Source organism: Xyrauchen texanus, chromosome 22 (genome assembly GCF_025860055.1).
Source record: "Xyrauchen texanus isolate HMW12.3.18 chromosome 22, RBS_HiC_50CHRs, whole genome shotgun sequence".
Taxonomy (NCBI): Eukaryota; Metazoa; Chordata; class Actinopteri; order Cypriniformes; family Catostomidae; genus Xyrauchen; species Xyrauchen texanus.
In genome coordinates this window covers 14,944,238-14,968,240 of record NC_068297.1, presented here as the reverse complement: position 1 = coordinate 14,968,240, position 24,003 = coordinate 14,944,238, and the positions used below count along the sequence as shown (strand labels likewise).

General features: G+C 37.1%; 2 protein-coding genes and 1 non-coding gene across 4 annotated transcripts; all 3 read right to left on the bottom strand.

The window, feature by feature from the left end:
* Window positions 1–832: 832 nt before the first annotated feature.
* Window positions 833–15,263, bottom strand: sanbr (SANT and BTB domain regulator of CSR). 2 transcript variants are annotated; one of them, XM_052153368.1, is made up of 21 exons: window positions 14,718–15,263; window positions 13,538–13,689; window positions 13,192–13,381; window positions 12,785–12,878; window positions 8,541–8,788; window positions 8,240–8,298; window positions 7,709–7,869; window positions 7,421–7,507; window positions 6,651–6,761; window positions 6,346–6,469; window positions 6,069–6,221; window positions 5,844–5,977; window positions 5,627–5,726; window positions 4,792–4,824; window positions 4,611–4,710; window positions 4,383–4,471; window positions 3,831–3,859; window positions 3,569–3,642; window positions 3,069–3,157; window positions 2,678–2,769; window positions 833–2,367 (listed from the first exon to the last, which is right to left on the bottom strand). In XM_052153368.1, exons 1-21 carry the CDS (start codon window positions 14,767–14,769, stop codon window positions 2,331–2,333), a joined length of 2,208 nt encoding a protein of 735 aa, XP_052009328.1. In that variant the 5' UTR covers window positions 14,770–15,263; the 3' UTR covers window positions 833–2,330. The 2 variants fall into 2 exon arrangements, with proteins under 2 accessions (XP_052009328.1, XP_052009329.1); XM_052153369.1 differs by lacking the exon at window positions 4,792–4,824.
* Window positions 15,264–16,843: 1,580 nt separating this feature from the next.
* pex13 (peroxisomal biogenesis factor 13) lies at window positions 16,844–22,300 on the bottom strand. Its single transcript, XM_052153868.1, has 4 exons — window positions 22,133–22,300; window positions 20,975–21,690; window positions 19,751–19,873; window positions 16,844–17,957 (listed from the first exon to the last, which is right to left on the bottom strand). The coding sequence occupies exons 1-4, from the start codon at window positions 22,201–22,203 to the stop codon at window positions 17,593–17,595; spliced, it is 1,275 nt and encodes a 424-aa protein (XP_052009828.1). The 5' UTR covers window positions 22,204–22,300; the 3' UTR covers window positions 16,844–17,592.
* Window positions 22,301–22,488: 188 nt separating this feature from the next.
* trnal-caa (transfer RNA leucine (anticodon CAA)) lies at window positions 22,489–22,598 on the bottom strand. Its single transcript has 2 exons — window positions 22,561–22,598; window positions 22,489–22,534 (listed from the first exon to the last, which is right to left on the bottom strand). It is a non-coding gene; the product is annotated as a tRNA-Leu (tRNA).
* Window positions 22,599–24,003: the final 1,405 nt, after the last annotated feature.

Genomic DNA, 24,003 nt, shown 5'->3' with positions numbered 1-24,003 from the left:
TTGATATCACCTAAGAGGACTGCTCCTCCCCTGTCACTCAAGATTGACAGTGCTGATTGTTGTCTATTCAGAATGATTTATATGCTTTTCATAATCTATGATACTTAGATATAACTGTAATTCTCTCTGTATAAATGTATAGTTTGAATAGCTCTTCATTCTATAGTCATGACTTCTATTTAATAAAGTCATTGAATAGAAAGCAGTTCATACTGTAGTATGTGCTTTATTTTAAAGAGTATACAGTATTTAGTACAAAATCAGCACATTACCATCATGTGCCACCACCATAAATTACTTCACACATATCCTCATATCAAAAGATAAAATATTCAAATCAGTTATTATTTTGGGATTGTAAGTTATTGTTTGTTTATATAATTTTGGGTTGGCATATTTAATTTGTGCATTGCATAAGAAAAACAAAGTATTACAAGATATTTGTGCAAGCTTGTGTTACTTACATGGGAGTCTTACGAATAGAAGTCACTATTAATAACAATGTCCTTCTTGAATGAGGTGACCCTCATAACAACAGCGCAAACAATGATGGAGGTCTAGCTGCACATGACATTTGGCCTCAATGTTTAGATACAAAGTGCTCCCTCTAGCGATTCTAGTAAAACCCAAAACAAAACGTATGGAGTTATGGTTCTGTGGGGACTGGGTGAGATTACAAAAGATAAATATTTTTGGACACTTTTTACTATAAATCACCTTTCACCAGCCCCAACCAGCAGTTGGCTGAATGTGAAAGTGTGAATTTAGAGTAAAAATGACTTAAATATTGATCGGTTTCTCACACACGCATCTATCATATCACTTCAGAAGATATGGATTTAACCTCTGAAGTCTTATGGATTACTTTTATGCTCCCTTTATGTCCTTTTTTGACCTTCTGAGTTCTGGTCACCATTCACTTGCATTGTGAGGACCGACAGAGCTGAGATATTTTTCTATGAATCTTAATTTGTGTTCTGGGATGGCATGAGGGTGAGTAAATGATGAGACTTTTCATTTTGGGAAAACTCTCCTTTTAATTCCAGTCCTCTGTTGTGATACGTAGTCTTACTGCATGGTCTTCTTTCTCAGAACTGTGAACACACTTTTCAGCGTAATAGAGAAATCGGTCATCTTGAATGGTGGGGGATGTGATGGATTTGATAAAGGGGGAATTAACACATGATCATGTGTGTACTTGGCTGGCAGGTGGCCCAATATTGTAACCCAGCCTGACTGAGCTCAAACACTGACTGTCACAAAAAAAGCAGACCAACTCAAAAGGTCCCCCCACCTTCCTTCACACATACAGAAGTACATTCTATTTCCTCTTCCTGTTGTCATGGTGACAGTTGTGCTGGAATTCCTCTTTAGTAATATGACTGACTGATCATGAGATAAACAACTAATACTTTCTTTATTTTAATAGTTGATAATTGTTGGGTTACAAAGGAATGTGGAATTATAGACATACGTTTCTCAGAAAAAAGATCAGGGAATTACCCATTTTATAATAACAGCAAAATCTTTTTTTTCTGAGGTTGTAATGTTTAAGCAATTCTAAAGTTGTACAAGTAAAACAGTAAAAAAAAAAAAAAAAAAAGAGAGAGACAGACTTATTTTATATGACTATTTATTCTGTATTCTACCCCATCTGTCCACATCAAATAAGTCCACATGGCACAGTTCTGATTGCTCTGGAGTACAACATAGTCGTAGTCCTCACAGGTATTAGACTTTAATGGTGAGCGTCACTCTCTACCCTAGAGTCTTCTTGGCGTATTATACAGGTTTGAGTCATTGCATTAAGACGGCTTAAAGTGCAGGGTCAGTACCATGGAGATGAGCTTCGTCTGGTCAATTGAGTCGGCTAGAATCGAGCATGGACATTAAAATACACTGAGGCTGGAATGCATCCTGAGGCAGAAAGAGATTAGATAAAGCAAAAGATGCAAAATAGAGTCCAACAGTACTCGTGTGATGTGTACAGATGCAGGAAGATGATACATAGATATTTTTTTGTGGGTGCAACCAATTCAATAGCAGCCAAAAGCTTGCATTGTTAGCAGTGCAACTGAAGGTTCTATTAGGTCCATTGTTAAGGTTCTATAGCTACAATTATGACATCACCGAATCCGCCAGCATTCTATTCTTCTGACAGGATTGTAACGGATTCTAATGTTGTTCCTGTTGTGTCTGGCTGGAGAGAGGGGGGTGAGGAGTGGAGTAAAGGATGGACGAAGAGAGCTATAGTTTATTCTGCCTCATTAAACAGAGCAACCTCTTTGGTCCTCCTTTCACAAACTCCTTCACTCAACTCCATCTTTCCTCTAAGTTGGTCTCGATGGCCCAGAGCGTGTCTTTGCTCTAAAAAAAGACCAAAGTGCTGGTTAGAAATGGAACTGAGAGAAACAGAGAAAGTGAGAAAGTAAAAATAAAGATGCAAGACTATCCAACAAACTAACTTATTACGCACAGGCCTTTTATGGTATACTGTATAAATATGTCCCACCTCTCACAAAATCAAATGTTCCATACAGGCGCTTACATTGCAATTTGCCTGACGGGCAGACAAGCAAGTTTAGATCGTTTTTTCATAATTCCTAAAAATCTCATGACTAATACCATGAATCCTCATTTTAAAACCTTTTGTTTGTGTTGGAGGTTATTAGAGTACCTTAGAGTTTTCTCTGAGTTGCTGTGTCTTCCACTGGGCTGAGAAGAGGCCTTAAACTGGGCCTCCAGTCTAGAATAGATCCCCCCAGCAGGCTGAAACCATACGCACACACATATTACGGTGCAAAATACTAGTAACACGTTGTAATAGCATCGTAAAAGACAGTAATAAAATAGCAACAGGATCACTCAAGTTTCATGCACACCCTATATAAGCACAATATTGCTAGAAGAAAGAATAATATATCACATCATAATTTAGGAAAACATTATTTTCAGTCCCGCTGCAGACACAGCACACATATACAAAAACAAGTATAAACACACTCTTGTAAACAGGTATTAAAGTGGCTTTAGTGGGTTTCCCTAAGCTAGAAATTATTGTTTTGTACCTCTTTAGTGTCTTTGAACTTCGTCTGCTCTTGGTCACCAAAGCGCATTTTAGTGAGATTTGCTATAATCTCCTCCATTCTCCTCTGATCTAGAGTTAATACAATCATATAGACATCGATCAAGATCATCGCAAATCTACAAAGACCATAAAGCTACTTGAAGTCTTCCGTCTATGTCAGAAGTACAGCCAAAAATGTCCCTAATATATTTATTTAATACCATTTAATTAACCATCATAAATATTCACTAATGCCACCCTTACAATTTTAATACTCTTCAATTCAAAAGTGTAGATAAAACTATTCTTCTAAATAGCTGGCAGATGAACACAGTACAGTGCTTGACTACTGGCAGTTGGTTGGATTTCACGTTCTCTGATGAGATTTTCTAGAGTTTTCAAGTGGTGTTGTAAATCATGACACTTTTATTGTAATGGCCACCCAACCACTGTGTAATTGTAAGGACCTTTGTTAAAAAGCATCTGAAAAAGGATTCGTACCCTCCTCCCGCTGAGCGTCCTGATTGTACCTCATGGAGCGAGTGCTATCCCACTTATTCTTCTGGACGCTGACGCTAAGAGCGAAAGAAAGAGACAGGGAGACAAATGTATCATTCAGAGGCCTAGAAATCCCTCCTCACCCATATGTCATGATTACGACTGTTAGTTGCAGTAAGCTAAAAGGCTAACACACAAAACAGGATAAACAGATCTATAAATCAGATCACTTCTACTGAAAATGGAAAGTCTTAATAATACTCACATGAATGGGGTTGAGTCTCGAGAAGGCACCTTTAAAACAACAGGACAGAGTGAATGAAAAGTGAAGTGACCTACAGCAAGATAACTAATCTATACATTTACACGTGAGTGGTCTTTTCCAATTTAAAACTTGACAACACAACACTAGGGTGTTTTTATGCAGCCAGTTCTGCAATGTTTATAACTTGTTGCTAGGTGGTTGCTAGGGTGTTCTGGGTGGTTCAAGTCAAAGAGCCATGTCTCGGTGATATTTTTGTCCCTAGATATGGCTCTGATTCCTCCTCCAATTTAAGTCTATGGGATTTTTTCAGCACCCATTTTATGGCCCGACAGGTGAAAATTTAGGTCTTATTGATTTGAAAAGTAATAACACTTCTCAAAACGACAAAAAAATGTAGGTATTACTCATGTCCGTAGCACAAACATTAAAGGGCAAATTATGTGCAAAAGTTTAATACTTTGGTTTAGAAGTTTGTTCAAATCCCTAATCCAAAGGATGAGTAATAGTTAATAGGCAAGCATTAAAAGTAATCGTAATGAATTGTACACTCACCTTCTCTACAGCTTTCTCTTTCCGCTGGACATTTGGTGAGGACACTTGTCTTTTCAATGGTTTGCCAGATTTTCTTGCCTTCTTTGCAGCTATATAAAAATAGTGTAATAACATTAATATCCAAATCAGTATCCTTAAAATTGTACAAGACTGCCACCTTCTGACCAGATTGAGGTATGCCTATAGAAACTCATCTTTTTCCTACTAATGTAAAAACATTTTTTTTACCTTGTTTTTTTAAAGTGTCTTCTTCATCCCCAACCTCATCCTCTGTGACCTCTGACCCTGTAGTGTACTCCTCATCTTCAGACAGCAGAGACTGCTGCCACTACAAAAGGACAGAACAGGAATATTTCAATGTGGGTGTGTGGGAAGGATTTTGCATTCAATATGTTTTTTTGCTCCTTACCAGCTGCAGACTCCAGTTTTTTAACAGTGAAAACTGCAGCAGATGGAAAAAAGTGGTATTCTAATTAGAGCTCAGACAAACAAATTGCGATTCACAATATATTACATAATTATAACGGTGTCTGAATAAATAAATAAGTGCGTGTGTGTGTGTGTTAAACATTTGGGGCATGCTGTCACACTAAATGGGGTAAGAAGTCAGAATGGAACTTACCATTTAACAGCCTATTAGAGGCTTTACTGATAATTTTGTACAGTAAAACAATTATAAAACACAAAAAATAATAAAACAGAAAGCATGCAAAAATACATATATATATGTGTGTGTGTGTTTGGCAAAAAATATTGTGATTAAATAAAAAAAAATTACAAATGTGACAACTTGCCCCATCCTGACATTTATGAAAAATACCCTCTTCCCAAGAACACAGTTTAACCATTTAGTTAAAATCTTCCTTCATTATACAGTGTGGTTTTCTTGTGTTCACTGGTTTATCCAACTGATATATCAAAAATATTATATTGGAATTTCAGTTTGGAGGAAGGAATTTGCAATGATTCTAATTTTAGAGAGTTTGAAGGGTTTGAAACCAGGCCACAAAACCACTCATAGTGAAAACAGACATTAGTCAAATTTGACTTTTAACTCTCAAAATTTTATAGTTTCTGAAATATACCCCCTGTGACAACAAGCACTGGTCTCCATTTTATAAATATATAAATTGTGCACAGTGCAAAACAGTAGAAATAAATTGAATTGAAATACTGCAGTGAACGGAACAATAATAGGATTTCAGAAATAAACGAATAAGAGAAAAAAGCGTGAATAGACTTACAGCTGTGGTTTCCCTGGCATTGTGAGCTGTAAGCACCCCTGGCTGAAGTGTTATATCACAGCCTGACACGCGTTCACTGCCTGCAGAAGGGTCCTCGGAGCTATAGCAAAACAGCACAAAACATGGTCAAAGGACCAAACACTGGGCAGTGGACCAAACGAATACAAAAAATGGCAAAAAAATGAGTTTTATCTGAAGGATTTTACTGTAGTCTGACCTCTCGGGCACACACACAGCCTCTCTGTGTAGCAGCAGGTCATTCAGCATTCTGGTCTGGGTTGAGTTTACATTGTGATCGCCGCATTCTCCACAATCTGCCGCACTCACAATGTGGTCTCTTATTTTACAGCCCTGCACCAAGCATTCACACACAGTGAAAAGTGAGACAGATTCAAAGGCCACCTGAGTTTATGAGAACATTTTCTAAAGCAACAATACAAACCTTGGGCATGGAGGAGGGGTCGAATCGTAGGACTCTCTGGTTACAGCAGGGGTAATGACCTATGCCGTGCCATTTTTGATCTGCCCCGATTCCAGGATACACAACCGCCTCTGGGTGGTACTTACATTGGCTCAACTCTGTACACAGGAATACCTGCCAAGGGCATACAACATTTCTTACTTTCTTATCATCTTTTCAATCAATCAATCTCTACAGTATATCTACATATTATCACAAGTAAACCCTCTCCCTATATTTACAAGATAAATGTATGTACCCTTTTGCAACATGCGCAGTTGAGGAAATTGATGGTGCCCCAGATCCTCCAGTAGACCAGCACCCAGGACTTCAACTCTTCATAAAGTCCATTTACATACTCATGTACCTCCCATGCCTTATGTCTACACAGACACACCACACCAAAATTACAACGGCCATGCAGAGAGGATGCACTAGCTGGCATTGAAATATATATGTAGAAACTTCAGGAGTAAAATTGATCTAATTAAAGGTTTGGGAGTGGTTTTAATACACTTGTGTGTATGTGATTGAAAGTTGAGAATTAAAAGTGTATAATATAACCTGGTGTGACTGAATATAATGTTCCCTCTGGTGTCTATGTTGATTTTGTTTGGTACACAAGGGATTTTTCTCTCAGTTTCTTTGGTTAGAAGCTTAAGGCAAAGTCCACATCTAGGGAGAGAGAGCAGCAATGTTAAATTACTACACAAAGAAAAAATAGGTAAACTGCAACGAAAGGGATAATTCACCCAAAAATGGATTATAGTTGAAAAGTACTTTATGTGAAATATTGATATTTTTTGCACCAAAACTGATCAAATTGCTTTAGAAGACATTGATTTAACCGTTGGAGTTGTATAGATGAGGTTTATGCTGACTGTCTGTTCTTTTTGGAGCTTCAAATGTCAGATCACCATCCACTTGCATTTTAAGGACATACTGAGCTAAGATATTTTTTTATTTTTCTTCAAATGTGTTCTGCTGAAGAAAGGCAGTCATACACAACTGGGATGGCATGAAGGTGAGTAAATGATTAGAGCAATTTTTGGTGAACTATACCTTTAAGGTAACAAGTACAGGTAAACACTTTTTTCCATGTTTTACAGGTAATATGTATTGTATCTTCTTGTATAAGGCAGATACTGAACCAGAATTACACTATAAATATGGGTGAATAAATACATCTATAATGGGTATGGCTGAGAATTTTTACACAAACTAGTTCAAGCAGGAACAAGCAGACCAGTACATGTCAGTACAAGATAAACCATCATGCTATTAACATGCTATTACAGTATATCAACATGCACTGCAATGCAAAGGCCTCTCACCGGTACATAGTAGATGCGTTGCCAGGAGAGTCGTGATTCTGATAATCAGGATCAAACAATCTCTCAATCTTCTTCTGAAACAGTTTGCTGATGAAAAGGTAGAAATCACAAATAATTCATTATATGTGTTAATTACATATAATGTAATTGATCTTTATTTAATATTGTTATCTATATTATAGAACTGAACAGACAAGAATTCTGTTTACATGTATAATATTTACATGGTATACTAATGTAACAACCAGATGAATTAAAATCATTCTGTTTTGTTCTGTTTGTTCTCACCTTTTGAATTTGTCTTTTTTGTCCTTGAGGTCATCTGCCTCACTGTGGCTGAATAGATCAGCGATGCGTCCAGCCAGTTTGTTGTTGATGCAGTTCATATTGCATGGCGTTGCTATAATGGCACACATGTGTTTGTGACAATACTGGATACACTCCTCAACCTTCAAATCCACAAAACGCATGATAATTACACACTTGAAGCCCATTTAATGGACAGATAATTAACTTATGATGAGATCTCAGTCAGCCAACATGCTGTCTCTACACACTGCTCAGACAACCAAAACAATCCCAAACTAAATCCATCCTGCTAAGGAGGGAAATTCTTATCTAGATGTCGGATTCTTATCTAAATTGAAGTTTATTAGTGCTTGTTTGTGCAGTGCACAGAGCTCATACGAATAACATACGAACATTGCAAAACAGCCATCATGCACCATGCCTTTAATGTGCACCAATACCTAAAGGTCACCCAGCTCAGAGCACAATTTCTACATAACTCAAAACACTGTTACTCCTAACAACACTTACTAAAGTTTCCATCTTCAAGAACTCGGAGGAGATCAGGATTGAGATGACATTGCTGTGCTCTGCAACCAAACACCACATATCATAACCGACAACATCACAAACAGCGAAACGTCAGACTCACAGCCAACGCATAACTGTTTACAACCACATGAAACACCATCCACCGCTTGCAAACACCATTCAGCCAGATCAGAGGACAGACATTACACAACACCTCTGATGGTATCTTTGATTATAGAAAAATAAATGACAACAGTAAACACACAAAGAACATCTGAAGCAGTTCCCAAAAGACAATTACCCAATTTGGGCTTGTCGAGGTGTTTTCCATGTGAATGTTCGGTGTCATGACTCTTGACGTAGTTCATGAGCCAGTCGAAGATCTGAACGTCACAGTGGACCGAAATGTCCACCTCCTCCCAGCGCTGTGGGTCCACAGACAGATACTCTTCAAAGTAACGCATCTCTCTCACCAGCAGGTTTCTTGGACACACAAAGTCCTGCTTCAGGTTCTTTGCCTCATCACACACGTGGATTACCATGTTGGGGCTGCATGCAAAGAAGAGTAACGAATACACTGAAAAAAAATGTGTTTCATGTGGTAAAATCTAGATTAACTGGTTTAATTCATGTTGAAAATGTTATAACATCCCTGAATCAACCTGAAAACATTAGGTTAAACAAACACAACTCATTTTAAGGGTTAGATCAGGTAGAAATGGTTATTCTAAGTAATAACTGCAAGTTACCACTTACATTACAACTACACTGTACTTACCACTACAATGTTTGAAAGAACATTTGCTGTAATTAATAGCAGATGATTAAAGGGGTCATGACATGGGTTTTTTTTATTGTATTATTATGTTCCCTTAGGTGCAATTATAGTATTAATATATTTTTTTTTAAGAAAAACTTTTAAAATCTTGTGATTACCCTGTTTCTCATCCTCTGATTCAAACAGTCTGTTTTGGGGGCGTTTTCCATTTAAGACTTCAGTGTTAACGCCCACTGTTATGATTGGCTAACGTCAGTGCCTATGTATCAATTATTGACGCCTCCAGCCAGAACAATATGCAAGTAAACTAAGTAAAAACACTGTGATTATTCATAATGAATGAAATTGCGCTTTAAAAAGTAGTTTAAAGTTTAAAATAGATTACTTACAGTTTGCGTCGTCGTTGTTCCCAGAATAGTCGGCACGGACTTATCTTTGAGCAACAGTTTTCTGGCAAAGCCAGCATCATATTGAGATTTGTTCTCAAAACAGTCATCCTTAAAATGTACAGAACAAACGCTTAAGTTAACACTGCCGTGACTGGGACGTCCGCAAAAAATAAACTGCATCCATTTTTCCCTGACGTCTGGATCTTTCGGCAGCTTATTCACAGGTTTTGTTTGACCACAGCCAGGAACAGCACATCTGTGTGGCATCGTAATTTTCCTGTGCACAAGTAGTCTCTGTCAGAGATCGCTGTCCATCGACTGAACACTTGTGAGGCGCACGGCGATACTGAAATGAGCGTAGTTGTCTTGCGCTTAAAGCGTAGTTATCTTGTGCTGGAGGCGGTCATATGCAAACGCTGTTACGTCACTTCTAACCGACACGTCACTTCTAACCATGAATCCAGAACGAGCTGTATTTTGAGCTTGATTAAATAAATGATTAGTTTAGAATGGGGAGGACGTCTTAAAATATTAAACTTGCAGGACGTTTTAATGATACAAAGACCTCTTATATACAAAAAGATCAAGGCAAATTTGGTTTCTCATGTCATGACCCCTTTAACTTATGCTTTAGTGACTACGAATACATAGGTAATCTTAGAATGGACAAGCATGCTCCTCTAAGATAGGAGGAACCAGTTGACCAGGGATGTGCACAGACATTTTGAGGTGCATTGGTCCAAACCAAGACAAACAGCCCCTTCCCTTCCACTAAAAAATAAAAACAACAACAACAACAACAACAAAACCGTACTATAGCTACTGGACAGCAAATAATAGGTAAAGTATAAGTTGGTTTGACTCCTGTGACATGGATATATATTGTATATATATATGTCCTTTTCTGCATATCACGGAGTCCTTTTGTGGTCCGTTCTGCATAACGCGGCAGCTCATTTTAGCTTATCACAGCCCATTCGGCCCGTTTCGTGGCCAGCCCACCGGGAAAATGCCCGGTATGCTAGATTACCAGTCCAGCCCTGGTGCCAACCCGCATCTCAGAATAGCATTCTGAGATAATATTCTTCTCACCACAGTTGTACAGAGCAGTTATCTGAGTTACTATAGACTTTATCAGTCTGGTAGGGATGGGCGATACCACTTATTTTCGATCCAATATCAAAGTATTTTTAGGTCAGTATTGCCGATATCGATACCAATACAATACCTCTAATAAATTGAATTTTACGAAGTCTTTGGATAAAATCAGTAACTTAAATTATTACTTACATTTTGTATATATTTATAGGCCTAAGCAGTGAATTATTAGGCTGTTTTGTTTACCTTTTAAAAATTTGTAAGAATAAGCAACATATAAACCCACAAAATTACCCATAGATGTTATTATATGGTTACTATTACATAAACCAAGTTACAATATGAATACTACAGTAATGCTGTAGCAAAACCAAGGGTTAATTGTATCAAAACCTTGGTAATTGCCAAAATAAAACATGGTTCTACAGTAGTGGTTACTAGTCATGGTTAATACAATATTACTACAGTAAATCCATGGGTAGTTTTCATAAGGGTATCATTTATTAACGAGGATTAAAGATCATTATCAATGTTTTAACACCTCTGAATTTAAATAAGCCTGTAAAAATGGTCACAAAAGCCCATTATAATACATGTCATGTCTAGGTTTGTCATTACTTGGTGTGAATAACTCCAGATGCTGTTTTTCAGTCATTACCTCAGGAAAGCACTGCTCCCTCTTTGAACGAGCGCTGTGACTGAAAAGGTGAGTGCTGTCTGAATGCTGGTGTATTTAGCATTTCTGTGTGTCAAGATGAGAGGAAGGAAAAATAGTTTCGGTGCCATGGATCAATTCGCTCATATAATAATTTTTTTCCACTTCGAAGCATATAAGATGCATTAATATTCCATCCATCCATCCATCGTCAACCGCTTATCCTGTGTACAGGGTCGCGGGGGGCTGGAGCCTATCCCAGCTAACATTGGGCGAAAGGAGGGGGACACCCTGGACAGGTCGCCAGTGCATTAATATTCATGTTATCTAAATAATAAGATCACTACTTACCTTCAGAATCTATATTTTTATGTGAGGATCGATATTCTTGATGCCACATCAGCATCGGGAGTATTGATACTTTAGTATCGATCCGCCCATCCCTTCAGTCTGACCATTCTCTGTTGACCTCTCTCATCAACAAGGCCTTTCTGTTCACAGAACTGCCGCTCACTGGATGTTTATTGTTTTTGGCACCATTCTGAGTAAATTCTAGAGTCTGTTGTGGGTTAAAATCCCAGGTGATCAGCAGTTACAGAAATACTCAAACCAGCCCATCTGGCACCAACAATCATCCATGTGATTATCTAATCAGCCAAACATGTGTCAGCAGTGCAGTGCATAAAATCATGCAGATATGGGTTAGGAGCTTCAGTTAATGCTCACATCAACCATCAGAATGGGGAAAAATAGATCTCAGTGATTTGGACTGTGTCATGATTGTTGGTGCCAGATGGGCTGGTTTGAGGATTTTCACACACAACAGTCTCTAGAATTTACTCAGAATGGTGCCACAAACAAAAACATCCAGTAAGTGGCAGTTCTGTGGACAAAAATGCCTTGTTGATGAGGTCAACAGAGAATGGCCAGACTGGTTTGAACTGATAAAGTCTACAGTAACTCAGATAACCGCTGGATACAATTGTGGTGAGAAGAATATTATCTCGGAATGCTATTCTGAGATGCGGGTTGGTGGTATTTTGGTTGCACAAGGGGGACGTACACAATATTAGGCAGATGGTTTTAATGTTGTAGCTGATATATATATATATATATATATATATATTTTGCAGTTCCCCTCTGGCTAAACAGAATTAACATAATACAACTATTACTTATGGTATCTATGCGTAATACAAGTCATGGATTAAATTAGTAAGCAGAGTAAATGTTGGTGGCCAATGTTTAAACTTAAGGATTTTGTATGAACTGTAAGATTAATTACTAAATGTATTTGAAGTCCATCCTGAATTAACTGTGCAAGTGCACATAAATGCTGTGTCCATTGTTATTTAGTTAACCCAATTAACAAACATTGCCATTGTAACACAGTACAATATAGACAGCAACATTTTACATATACCTAAAAGCCACAAAACAATGACATACAAAACATTCCAAATGTGTAAGTCACTTTAAAAAAGTGCTTGATAAATTAATAGATGTCAATTAATTTATTTCAACCAGAGGGGCATCTCAGCCCTTGTGGGAAAAAACAGTGGCTCGGGCCACTGTAGCACCCCCCTGTGCACGTCCCTGGTGTTGACAATATGAATGACCCTCACCTTTTACACTCTTCTGTCCTCTCAACCTTCTCTGCAGGATCTGTACTATCACTTTCTGCAGAGCCTCCTCGACCATTAGTGATAACAGTGAGGCCTGTTGATAAAGCACTGAATATATATCAACAGGCCCAGGAGCACTTCAGTAACTTGGAATAAAATCATGTGAAATGCTACATTTCTCTACTAAAATGTTCCATAGTAGATCACTGTCAATTGTTAATCATCCAATAGGTTAATAAAATCTGATCATGTTAATCAGAGAGTGTGAAATAACAGGTGTTTTACCCTATATCTATAAAATCATGTCATTCAATCAAGAACAACAAAATTGTACACAGAAGAGTTTTAGATTTCATCACTAAATAAGGGAGTTGGTTGTTGTGACCAAATCCCTCCTATTGACTCACCTGAAACTGGGAGAGTGCCCTGATTGGACTGTGGCTCCCCTGTTTCTCCAGTAATGTCCAATAGATTGGATTTGATGTAAGAGGGAAAGGGTTCAGATGGAGAGCCCGCCGCTCTTGTCAGTGGGTTACACTGCTCATCAACATGAGGAAAACTGCCTGTAGTCTTCAGTTCTTCAAACCTTCGTGCACACTGCAAACATGAAATAGGAAAAGCTTGTCTGCTGTAGATAAAGCTTGGTACCAAGCCACACCATATAGCAGTGTTTTAAAGTTAAATATAGTTATAGTTAATAAAACTAATTAGTTAATTCTTAGCCACATTAATTGGGTCTTTTAAGTCTTTTACCTCTTTAGGTGTGAAACCAGGCACCAACTTGGCAACATTCTCCCAATTAATTGGCTGAGGCGTTGCCCAAAGTGAGCTAAGTACCATATCCAGCACAAGGAGGTTGTTATCATATGGGAAGTTATTATTAACAGAACAAAGACGATTCATTTCTGTAAAGCAGAGTTAAAATCACTATAAGCAAAAGATAAGACAGACAGACAGACAGACAGACAGACAGATAGATAGATAGATAGAGATAGACAGACAGACAGATATATAGAGATAGACAGACAGACAGACAGATAGATAGATAGAGCTGTATATTTTAACAATAGTTAACTACATAGTTAACATGAATTAACAAAGAACAACACTTTTATATCACTTATGGTAACACTAAGGTTCCATTTGTCAACATTTGTTAATGCATTGGGTAACATGAACAAACAATTAACATGAATTATGTTAAGTATTTATTACATTTGGTTAATCTTTATTAATTTATATACAATTGTTCAATGTTAGTTCATACAGCATTAACTAATGTTACCATACACCATTTTTAATTAAAAAAAAAATGTGTTAGTACATGTTGAAATTAACATTAATCCAGACTGATAAGTGTTGTAAAAGTACTGTTTATTTTTAGTTCATGTTAACTAATAAAACCTTATTGTAAAGTGTTACTGCACTTATTAATGTAGGTATTACATTAATATACATTACATATTTTCAACATATATTTGTACATTTGTTATATTAAATCATGTTAATGAGATATATATATATATAACATAAATAAATGAATTATAAAATATATTTCCATTGTTACTTCATTAAACCTAATGCATTTACTAATGTAAACAAATAGAACCTTTTTGTAAAGTGTTAGTATTTTTTTTGTTATATTGTACTCATTTTTTCATTTTAACCCCTCACAAAAATAGTCTAAAATAAGCCAACCATTTTCTAAAGGAACATGGGGCATTTTGGGGAAATTAAATTTTTAATTTGATGTTGGATAATATCTTATTCCATTTATATAGAAAATACAACGTTTACAGTTTAGTTTGTTCTGTAGCCTTCAGTATGTGGAGCTGAAAAGATGCTTAGCCTGTATTAATAAATAAATTACAGATCTTGTCAACACTGCATCCCCTTTCAAAATGCTAAGCTAACGCACATAATAACATTTTACCCTCTTTCAGATTTACGCGTTGTTTCGTCTGGTAGTGATGCTCTTCTTTCATACCAGCTGAGCGGTGCTGCTAACGGGCTGGAAGGTTTAAATAACATCAACGGAGATGCTCTGATACACGACGTTTGTCCGGGATGCGAGTAAAGTTCACATTCACACAGCATACACGAATAATAATAATAATAATAATAGCAATAATAAAAGGAACTGGTCAGACTTTACAAGCTTGATATTCGCAACTTTGAGCATGACTGTCCATATCCTTGTTTCCCCTCTTGCAGAAGCAGCCCTTGTTAAAATGCCAGAGATGGGAGAGACAGTAATGCCGCATGCACACACACTGCTCCGAGCGCCTGTGCCATGATGATGATGATGATGATGATGCGCTGCAGTCTCGCTTCCGGAACACCTCCTCCCACGCTTTAAACCACTGCTGTCTGTCTGTTGTCGAGATTTGACGGTCGGCCTAAACACTCAATCAGCCATGACCAAAGCCTAAAATGAGCTTATAAAACTGTTCAAGGCCTACGCAAAGCAGAGGATTATCTCCACTTTGTCATGCTTTCTCTCGTTCTGTTGTGTCCTGTATTTCCGGTGCCGCAATGCAGCAGGTGCGCGACGGCGTCCACGTTGCCTAGCGACTATGGACTATGGACATAAATGTAATAAGAAGAAAATAAATAAAGGAATAAATGATAAAACAAATATAATTATTTTTTTAATTAAATTTATTCCTGAATTTATTACTTTTTTCCTTTATTATTTTCTGTATTTATTTTTAACTTTATTTATATGCTTTTTAACTTTTATTTATTAATTTATTTATTTACCATTTTTTTAATTATGTGTTCATTTATTTTTATATTTATTTATTTCCATATTTATATATTCACATATATATTTATTTATTTATTCATGTATTTATTTTTACTTTTCTGTGTGCAACCAGTAAATGAGTGAGGCAGTCTTTGCGTAGCTCCAGTGCATCATTGGTTGAGAGCGCAATAGTCCTTATCGGAAGCAAATAAGATGGACGGGACGCCTTAGCACCCTCTGGCTCGCCCAGATTTAGAATATGCAGGGAAACATTTAGCAGAGTCTAACAATCCAGGATGAGCTTCGACATTCATACCGGCATGCAGCTCTCCTAAAACTTCAATAAGCACCTCTACTCTAAATAAAACATAGATATTTGATGCGTGGTTATCGACTTCATTTGCAAAGTTGCGCTACTCTCTAGACATATGTGAAGCGTCATATAGTTTACACAATATGGCTATGACCTGACGCAGGTCTCAACAAAACAAGTTAAAAGTAATTGAGCACACGCTTCAATCTAAGATAAACCAATGGTAAGCAGGACCAGCCCACATAATTATCATACAATAGACAGAAATGTAAGAATTAATAAAAAAATAAATAAATGTGGGAATAAATCTAAAAATAAATGAATGCATAAATATATAAAAAAATATATAAATGATGAAAATAATTTTTCCAGGAATATTTTTTTTTCAGGGTTGGGCCTCCATAATCGCCAGTTAATAATCTCTAGAACGCGCATGCGCATTATCTTGACATACCTTTTTTGAGATTTTGGTATTTCCCCATTCATGTAGATAGGAGCTGCACTGGCATAACTGGCAATATCCTCCCGAGAGTTTTCCAAAGATGGCTGCAACCATGCCTCTGGGTGTCAGTGTAAGTCCAAGGCCACATTTTCAAAAAACAGTATCATAAATGATGTGTATATTAAGTGTTTTTTATATTGTTAAGTACATTGTGTATTAATTATTTTAGATGTTTATAATAGCAATGTGTGAAACACGCACCCAAGTTTTTAACTCATTACACATGTGTACATGTTGAAGTGACAAAGTGATTGGATTTGACAGTGTGTCATCAAGAAACTTCATAATCTAAAACTACTGACCAGATTATGGCTTTTTAGATGACGAAAATACCTAATCAAAACGTATGCACCTTATATTCTCATGATTTTATAAGCACAGTTTAGTAAATCATTTTTGTCATTGTGCTGCAATTTCCTCCTCACCTGAGTATATATGATTCTGTATTATTAACACAAGTAACACAATAAAAAAACATCACAACAGATACACATTTCTTGAAGTTTTACTGACAAAATAATTGCTTATATTTACATAATTGCGCATTGCGTTCATTGTAAGAGAGAACAAACAAGCTTGAACAGACAAATGCACAAACCATAACATGATAATGATGGCATAACACCTTAAAAAATGGACACATTAAATACGCCATTACAGGAAGATGTAAAATTACTAAAACTCTTATATTAGAATGGGGATAGTATTCTCTTATTGTGAAATTTCCCCTACAATGGAATTTGTTATATTACATTACAAATTTAAATTGATCTGAGAGTGCACATTAACTGTTATTTTACAATTAAATCTAATCAAATGCATTACTATGTATACTTTTGAAGTAAACTTAGTCAAATGAATTAAATCATTTTTTCCAAGTTATTGTTCAAAATCATTTCATAGGCCCGTATTAACAAACTGACGATTTATAATGTTGAAATACACAACCTTTTGTTGGAAGAACAAACTTTTAACGCTTACTAATAAAGGCTGTGAGCCTTTCAGTTCACTGAAATAATTTAATTCACTGCTCAGCTGTGCTGTTCATATGATACATTCCACTGATTATCAGAGAGTTTAGTATGACTCATTAACTACCCCTTCAAGGCCTCCACATTTGATCAGCTCCTCGCCTTCTTCCAGTTGTCAGAACAAATTGTATAGAGGGTCATACAGTGTTTTTCCCCAACTAAGCTCACACCAACACACATATATATGCACACGTGCCTTCCCACACATACATGTTATAAGTCTATCTTTTCCGAAGTTATCACTACACTATTACTGTTGTTGTTTGTGGAAGGTTGCATCTCGAGGACAGTGTGAGGGCCTTGTGTATCCCCATAAACAGACTCCAGCAACTCATCATGGTCTGAAGGGCTTGGGACAGCCAGCTTGGAGCTGGGAGCCCAAGCAGAGGATATAGCCAGGCCAGTTTGGGGTGCTGGAAAGTTCTGAGCAGTTTGCTGGGCCTGTGCCAGCCTATCTAATTCTGCATGCTTTCTGCCTCTTCTCCGGCCCAACACTTTGACGTAGTTGGCAGGGACAAGGCCAGTGGTCTGCCCGTCTATGCTAGCCAACAGCCAGCCACGCACTCTGGGCTGTTGTTCTGAAAATAAGAGTGAAATACATTGTGTACAAGTAGTAAATGATTGCTTTCAGTACCAAGGACAAAATGTACACCATTCTCAACATTGTGCTTAACATCAGTTAAATATAAAATATTACAAATGTTTAAACTTACGCAGTTCATCTGATTAGCAGTACTAATAGAAAAAAGGATTTATTACTAGGTGCAAATCTTCACTGTCCTCATGATTTCATTTTTATTCAAAGGGTAACGATTCTCAATGCATCACAATGCATCCTGTCCGCCCAATTTTTTTTTTGTAATACACACACTCCATATTAAATAGTATTAAATTATTAATTTAGAATTAATTTAGATATAGAGAACACAAGAAGAGAGAATGGCATTGGTAAGCAGGAGATATAAAAATATTACCCACGTTTCCCGAACCGTGGTCTCATAATTGTTTCAGCTGTTTTTTCCCTTGCTGTGCAAATCAGTGCAATAATGGGCACAAGTCCATCTTTCATGTTGTTTGTTGACATATTATCACAAATAAACTCTCCCGTTGCCATGTGCATGAGTTTGTGGATGAATTCCTGATCGTAATTTCAGTTTGGGATGAAGATTATCTGGTTGATACAACTAGTCTGCGATCAGTTCTGTAGTGTGCATTAAGCTTTAGTATATGCAGGCATCCCTACCATCTTACTCTGTCTCTGTCGCACATATAAGCCTTGTTTATACTTTTTAAATATAATTTGTGCTTTTTTTTTTTAAAAGAAAAGGAGGGACGAGTCAAAATAATTTTTGTTGTTAACATTATGCCACAAATGCTGTCGATTGAGCTGAACCTGGAACATTCCTGGTACTGCAGCGTGTGCTGTGCATGCAGCTCTCAGCGTACCAAGGCATTTATACGGTTGCACTCCAAATGACAGCAAGCATGCAGACAAAATATCAGCTGATCCAGCTAGAAACAGCAGTGAAGAAGTGCTTGCTGAACTTTAGATTTACCTAGTCAGGCAGGTATTTTAATAATAGTTCATGTTTGCTACTCATATGAAAGAGGTGAACAAAATAAAAACACTTAAACAGTTGTAGGATATTTAAACTGTTTGTCTGTCTGAAATTAATGTTTATACCAAAAACTTCTGGATCGCTAGTTACGGTTAGTTTTACATTGGTTCTCAAGACCAAAAACAGAAAAATTTTCAGTTTAATATAAAGTAAACCAAACTTTAGTGTATTGTTTAGACCTTTTAATTAATTGTACAAAAAAGGTAGTGGATAAAAAGGCTTACTTGTCTTTCTGAACAAGATCAACTGCAGAGCTGCAATAGGTTTTTTTCACTGTGAAAACATTGTTCTTTTAACATTATTTGCAGTAGTTTTACACTGCCTCAAAAGCACAGGGACATCTCCCCTGCCTCTTTCCTCAAATTTGTCCAATGAAAAAATGACAAATTGAAGCACTGCACACACACCTAGAAAAAGTAAAAAAAAATTGGCATGTGCACGTGGAGGCCAGCCAGCAGCTGCATAGAGTTTAAACCAGGCTTTAAGCACTACTGCACATCCATCGTTTAAATTGAACTCAGAATCGATTCTGAATTTTTGAGAATTAATTCAGAATCGTTGGAGAGAGAATCGTGATGCACTATAAAATAGACTTTTTCTTCCATCCCTATTTGTGACACAATCCAAATTGTACTGTTGTTTTTATTTTTTCAATTAGCCCTGATTTCCAGCCAGTGTGTTTACACCCTGCTTAATGCTTAACTACACTTTTTGCACATTGATCATGGTGAGAATATGAGATGTTCTCTAACCTTTAGGGGCCAGATTAACCATGTCTCCAGTCTGTAGTGAGATCTCCTCCTCAGACGAAGCTGTGAAGTCGTACTCGGCTTGTGCAACCACATGGTCATCTTCCCCACTTGCCCACTTACTGGCTACAACAAAGAAAACACACATTCCTCAAAATTCCCATCAAGCACAATTAAAGGGAAAGTTAACCCAAAAATGTTATTTCACTCATCATTTACTCGCCCTCATGCCATCACAGATGTGCGGGACTTTGTTTCTTCAGAAGAACACAAACAAACATTTTTACAAAAATATGAATGGTCATCAGACCTTTGTAGCTCCAAAAATAACATAAAGGAAACATAGAAGTAATATATATGACTCCAGAATTCAAATCCATATCTTTAGAAGCGATATAATAGGTGTGGGTGAGAAACAGAAAAATATTTGAGTCTCTAAATCTCCACTTTAACTTTCACTTTGAGATGTGAAAGTGAAACTAAACAGGCACCACATTTGACTTTCAGATGTGAAAGTGGAGATTTACAGTAAAAAATTACTTAAATTTTTATCTGTTTCTCAACCACATCAATAATATTGCTTCTGAATATATTGATTTAACCACTGGACTATTATGAATAACTTCTACGTTTCCTTAATGTGATTTATGGAGCAACAGAGGTCTCATCACCATTCACTTGCATTGTACGGACCTACAGAACTAAAAATATTCTTCTAAAAATCTTTGTTTGTGTTCTACTGAAGCAAGAAAGTCATACACATCTGGGATGGCATGAGGGTGAGTAAATGATGAGAGAATTTTCATTTTTGGGTGAAAGATCCCTTTAGGTACAAACAATTAAAAGACAAACATTCAGGTCTACATTTATTTTCCATTGTGCACTGCTTTGAAGATATACAGGGTTTCTGGATGACTGACCAATAGATTGACTAAGCTCTGCAATAAATTCAGTGACTCTTAAGTAGTATAAATGTTTCATTCAGGGGGGGTTTCTGTAGTGGTGCAATGTAATTCATGATGTCAGGGTATAAGTGAAGATTGTCTACATGACTCTAAGTGAATATCAAGTGTTTTGCCATTGGCACACACAAAATAATAATAAAGTTATATAATAAGACTCAAAACTTGTCACACCAATAAGGAGGAATGAGAACAGACAAAAGATCTTGGTGGTGAAATGACTAAATGAATAGATGGGCCAACAAAGTACTTAACAATATCTTACTATTTTCCTCAGGACCCTCAGATCTCAAAAGCCTCCAGATCAAATATGGCCCACCAAGAACTACAGCAAAAAACAAGAAAATGGGCCATGATTTGACAGAATTCGCACTGGGGTCATCTATCCCTGCACCCCTGGTTCCTGAAGCCAACACCACAGAAGAGGCTGTGCTATCCGCCCACAAGTCATCAGCCTCCAAATCCTGACGCAATCCCAGCAGTCTCTGTAGTCTACGATATAGGTATCGAAGGGTCCTAACAAGGGCGAATGCGGACAGCACCTTTGTGAAATGAACACGCATGCGAGAGAAGTGATTGGCCACATCTAGTACTGCACGGAAGCTGTTGTAGACAGCAGAGAAAGTAGCATCCATCATCATGCTGACTGATGAGAAAGCATGAACAATGCTCTCAATGGACTGAAACGCTCCCCGGCTGCTCTCCTCTGCCTGCTGGACAAACCGGCTGGGTGGAACATCATCTGTTTGGTAACGGTTATACCCAAGGCCACCTCCAACTCCATAACCACTGTAACTGTAGGGGCTGTACCCCCCATGGATGGAGCTACCATAGGGACTGTATGAAGAGGGAAAAGAGCTATAGGTAGGACGGTATGCTTGTTGGACAGGTCTTGGAGGGATGGGAGGTACAACGCGTGTTAGAACCGGAGGACCAGACATGGATGGCCCACTCTGTGCTGCTGATCCAAAGCCAGTAGAGCTAGATATAGGAAAACACAATGAACTGTCAAATAAAATGCAATATCTACATAAAAAACATAATACTATATACACAGTTCAACAGTTTTCACTAACTTCCTAGTCTAAAATGAAAGGCAGTTAAGCAACAACATGGGTGAGAATATGTGAAGTTTGAAAAGCTGTGATGCCACTGAACTTTGACACTCTAAAGCAAATACGTACTAGCATACTCATCACATAACATCAACAGCACAACTTCTTGAGCTAAACTTAATAGTATTCCTCTCTGCATCACAAGAATATGTATAGCTATGTACAGATATTACAATAAAACAATACCAATATAATAAAGAAATGTGTCAAGTACATTTGATCTGAGTTTATGTTTGGGTCGTTCGACAGCTAACAGGTTGGCTAACATACGTGCACAGTCAATGTATTAGAAAAGTTACTTTACGAACCGATAGTTTAGTGGTGCAGTTATAGTTCCAGGGATTCGCCTTTCCCACGGTTTTGGTGGAGGTTGAGCCATTATTTAATTTTCCAGACCAAAGTCTGCCTGCTCCAAACGCTAGCAAGACAAACGAACACTTCTAGACAATAGCAATCGATATTTAACCTCGATATGACTGACAGTAGGTACGAGACCAAAGCAATCTATCGCCGCGGTTCTTAACATTGATGCCATTGTGCTCATTTCTTTACGCTTTCAGAAAGTGTTCTCTCTTGTGGTACACTTTCATATTGGATACTTTACATTTTCTCACCATAATGCATGTAGTATTGTGGTTTCAGTCTTGACAATATAAAAACCACTTGTCAGAAGTGGGATTTGAACCCACGCCTCCATTCGGAGACCAGAAATCTCTCTTACCGAGAAGAATCAATTCTTGAGTCTGGCGCCTTAGACCGCTCGGCCATTCTGACATGACACAATATAAGTAATAATGACTGAAATAATTGAAAACTGTAACTTGTAGGTTGGTTATGCCCATGCCTTTTGGCCAAACTGAATATTTTTTCACGTTAACATAATTTATTTACAAGTCTCTCTAAAAAACACCTTTTAGTTTATGTTTTAGTTGGGGTCTTGTCAAATTCTTGTTTGTCAAGTTTTAAGAGCTAAGAAAATACTATCCGTCAATTGCAGAATCAGGCAATGAATTTGAATTTCATAATTTAATTTCTAATACCAGCTAAATTAGAATGAGAAGTTAGAAGACCCTCTTTCATGTCTCACAAGGCCCTAGCTGGGGAGTTAGAGGGCATTTGAAGATCAGGTTAGAGAAAACGCAGAATGTTTTGTATAGCTACTTCTCAGTTTAGTGCTTTGAAAATCAGGAATCCTTAAACACATGTTGTGGACCCTGTTGTAGGGGATTTCCCTTAAAAATTTAACCAACTGGAACAGCTTAATCTCAGTGTGAGTTCAGTGATTGAAGCTCGAAAGTTCTTTAGCTAAAATCTGTCTGTGCCTACCGAAATTTTTAATTCTGCCCCCAGTGGCCTAAGCAGGAAGTGTTTTTGAATGAAAGGGCATGCATGTATGAGCTCCAGTTTCTGGGTTAAATGTCAAGACAGGGCTGACAGAAGTATTTATATTTATCAAACATATCCTAACTCTTCTGCCAATACATTCTATCTGTATGTAACAGATTTGTACTTGTACACACACACACACACACACATGTATATATATATATATATATATATATATATATATATATATATATATATATATATATATATATATATATATATATATATATATATATATGTGTGTGTGTGTGTGTGTGTGTGTGAGTGTGTATGTACAAAAACAAATCTGCATAAACACACACACACACTGGCAGTCAAAAGTTTGGAATAATGTATAGATTTTGTTCTCATGGAAAGAAATTGGTACTTTTATTCACCAGAGTGGCATTCAACTGATCACAATATATAATCAGTACATTAATAATGTGAAAAATTACTATTACAATTAGATTTTTTTTTTCTTTTTCAGAACTATTTAAACTACTTCAAAGAGTTTTCCTCAAAAAAATCCTCCAATAATATCTTTGCAGATCCTTGGCATTCTAGCTGTCAGTTTGTCCAGATACTCAGGTGACATTTCACCTCACACTTCCTGTAGCACTTGCCTTAAATGTGGCTGTTTTGTCGGCACTTCTTATGTCTAGCTGATCCCGCAAAAGCTTAATGGGGTTAAGATCCATAACACTCTTTTCCAGTTATCTGTTGTCCAATGTCTGTTTCTTTGCACACTCTAACCATTTATTTTTGTTTTTCTGTTCCAAAAGTGGCTGTTTCGGTGCAATTCTTCCATAAG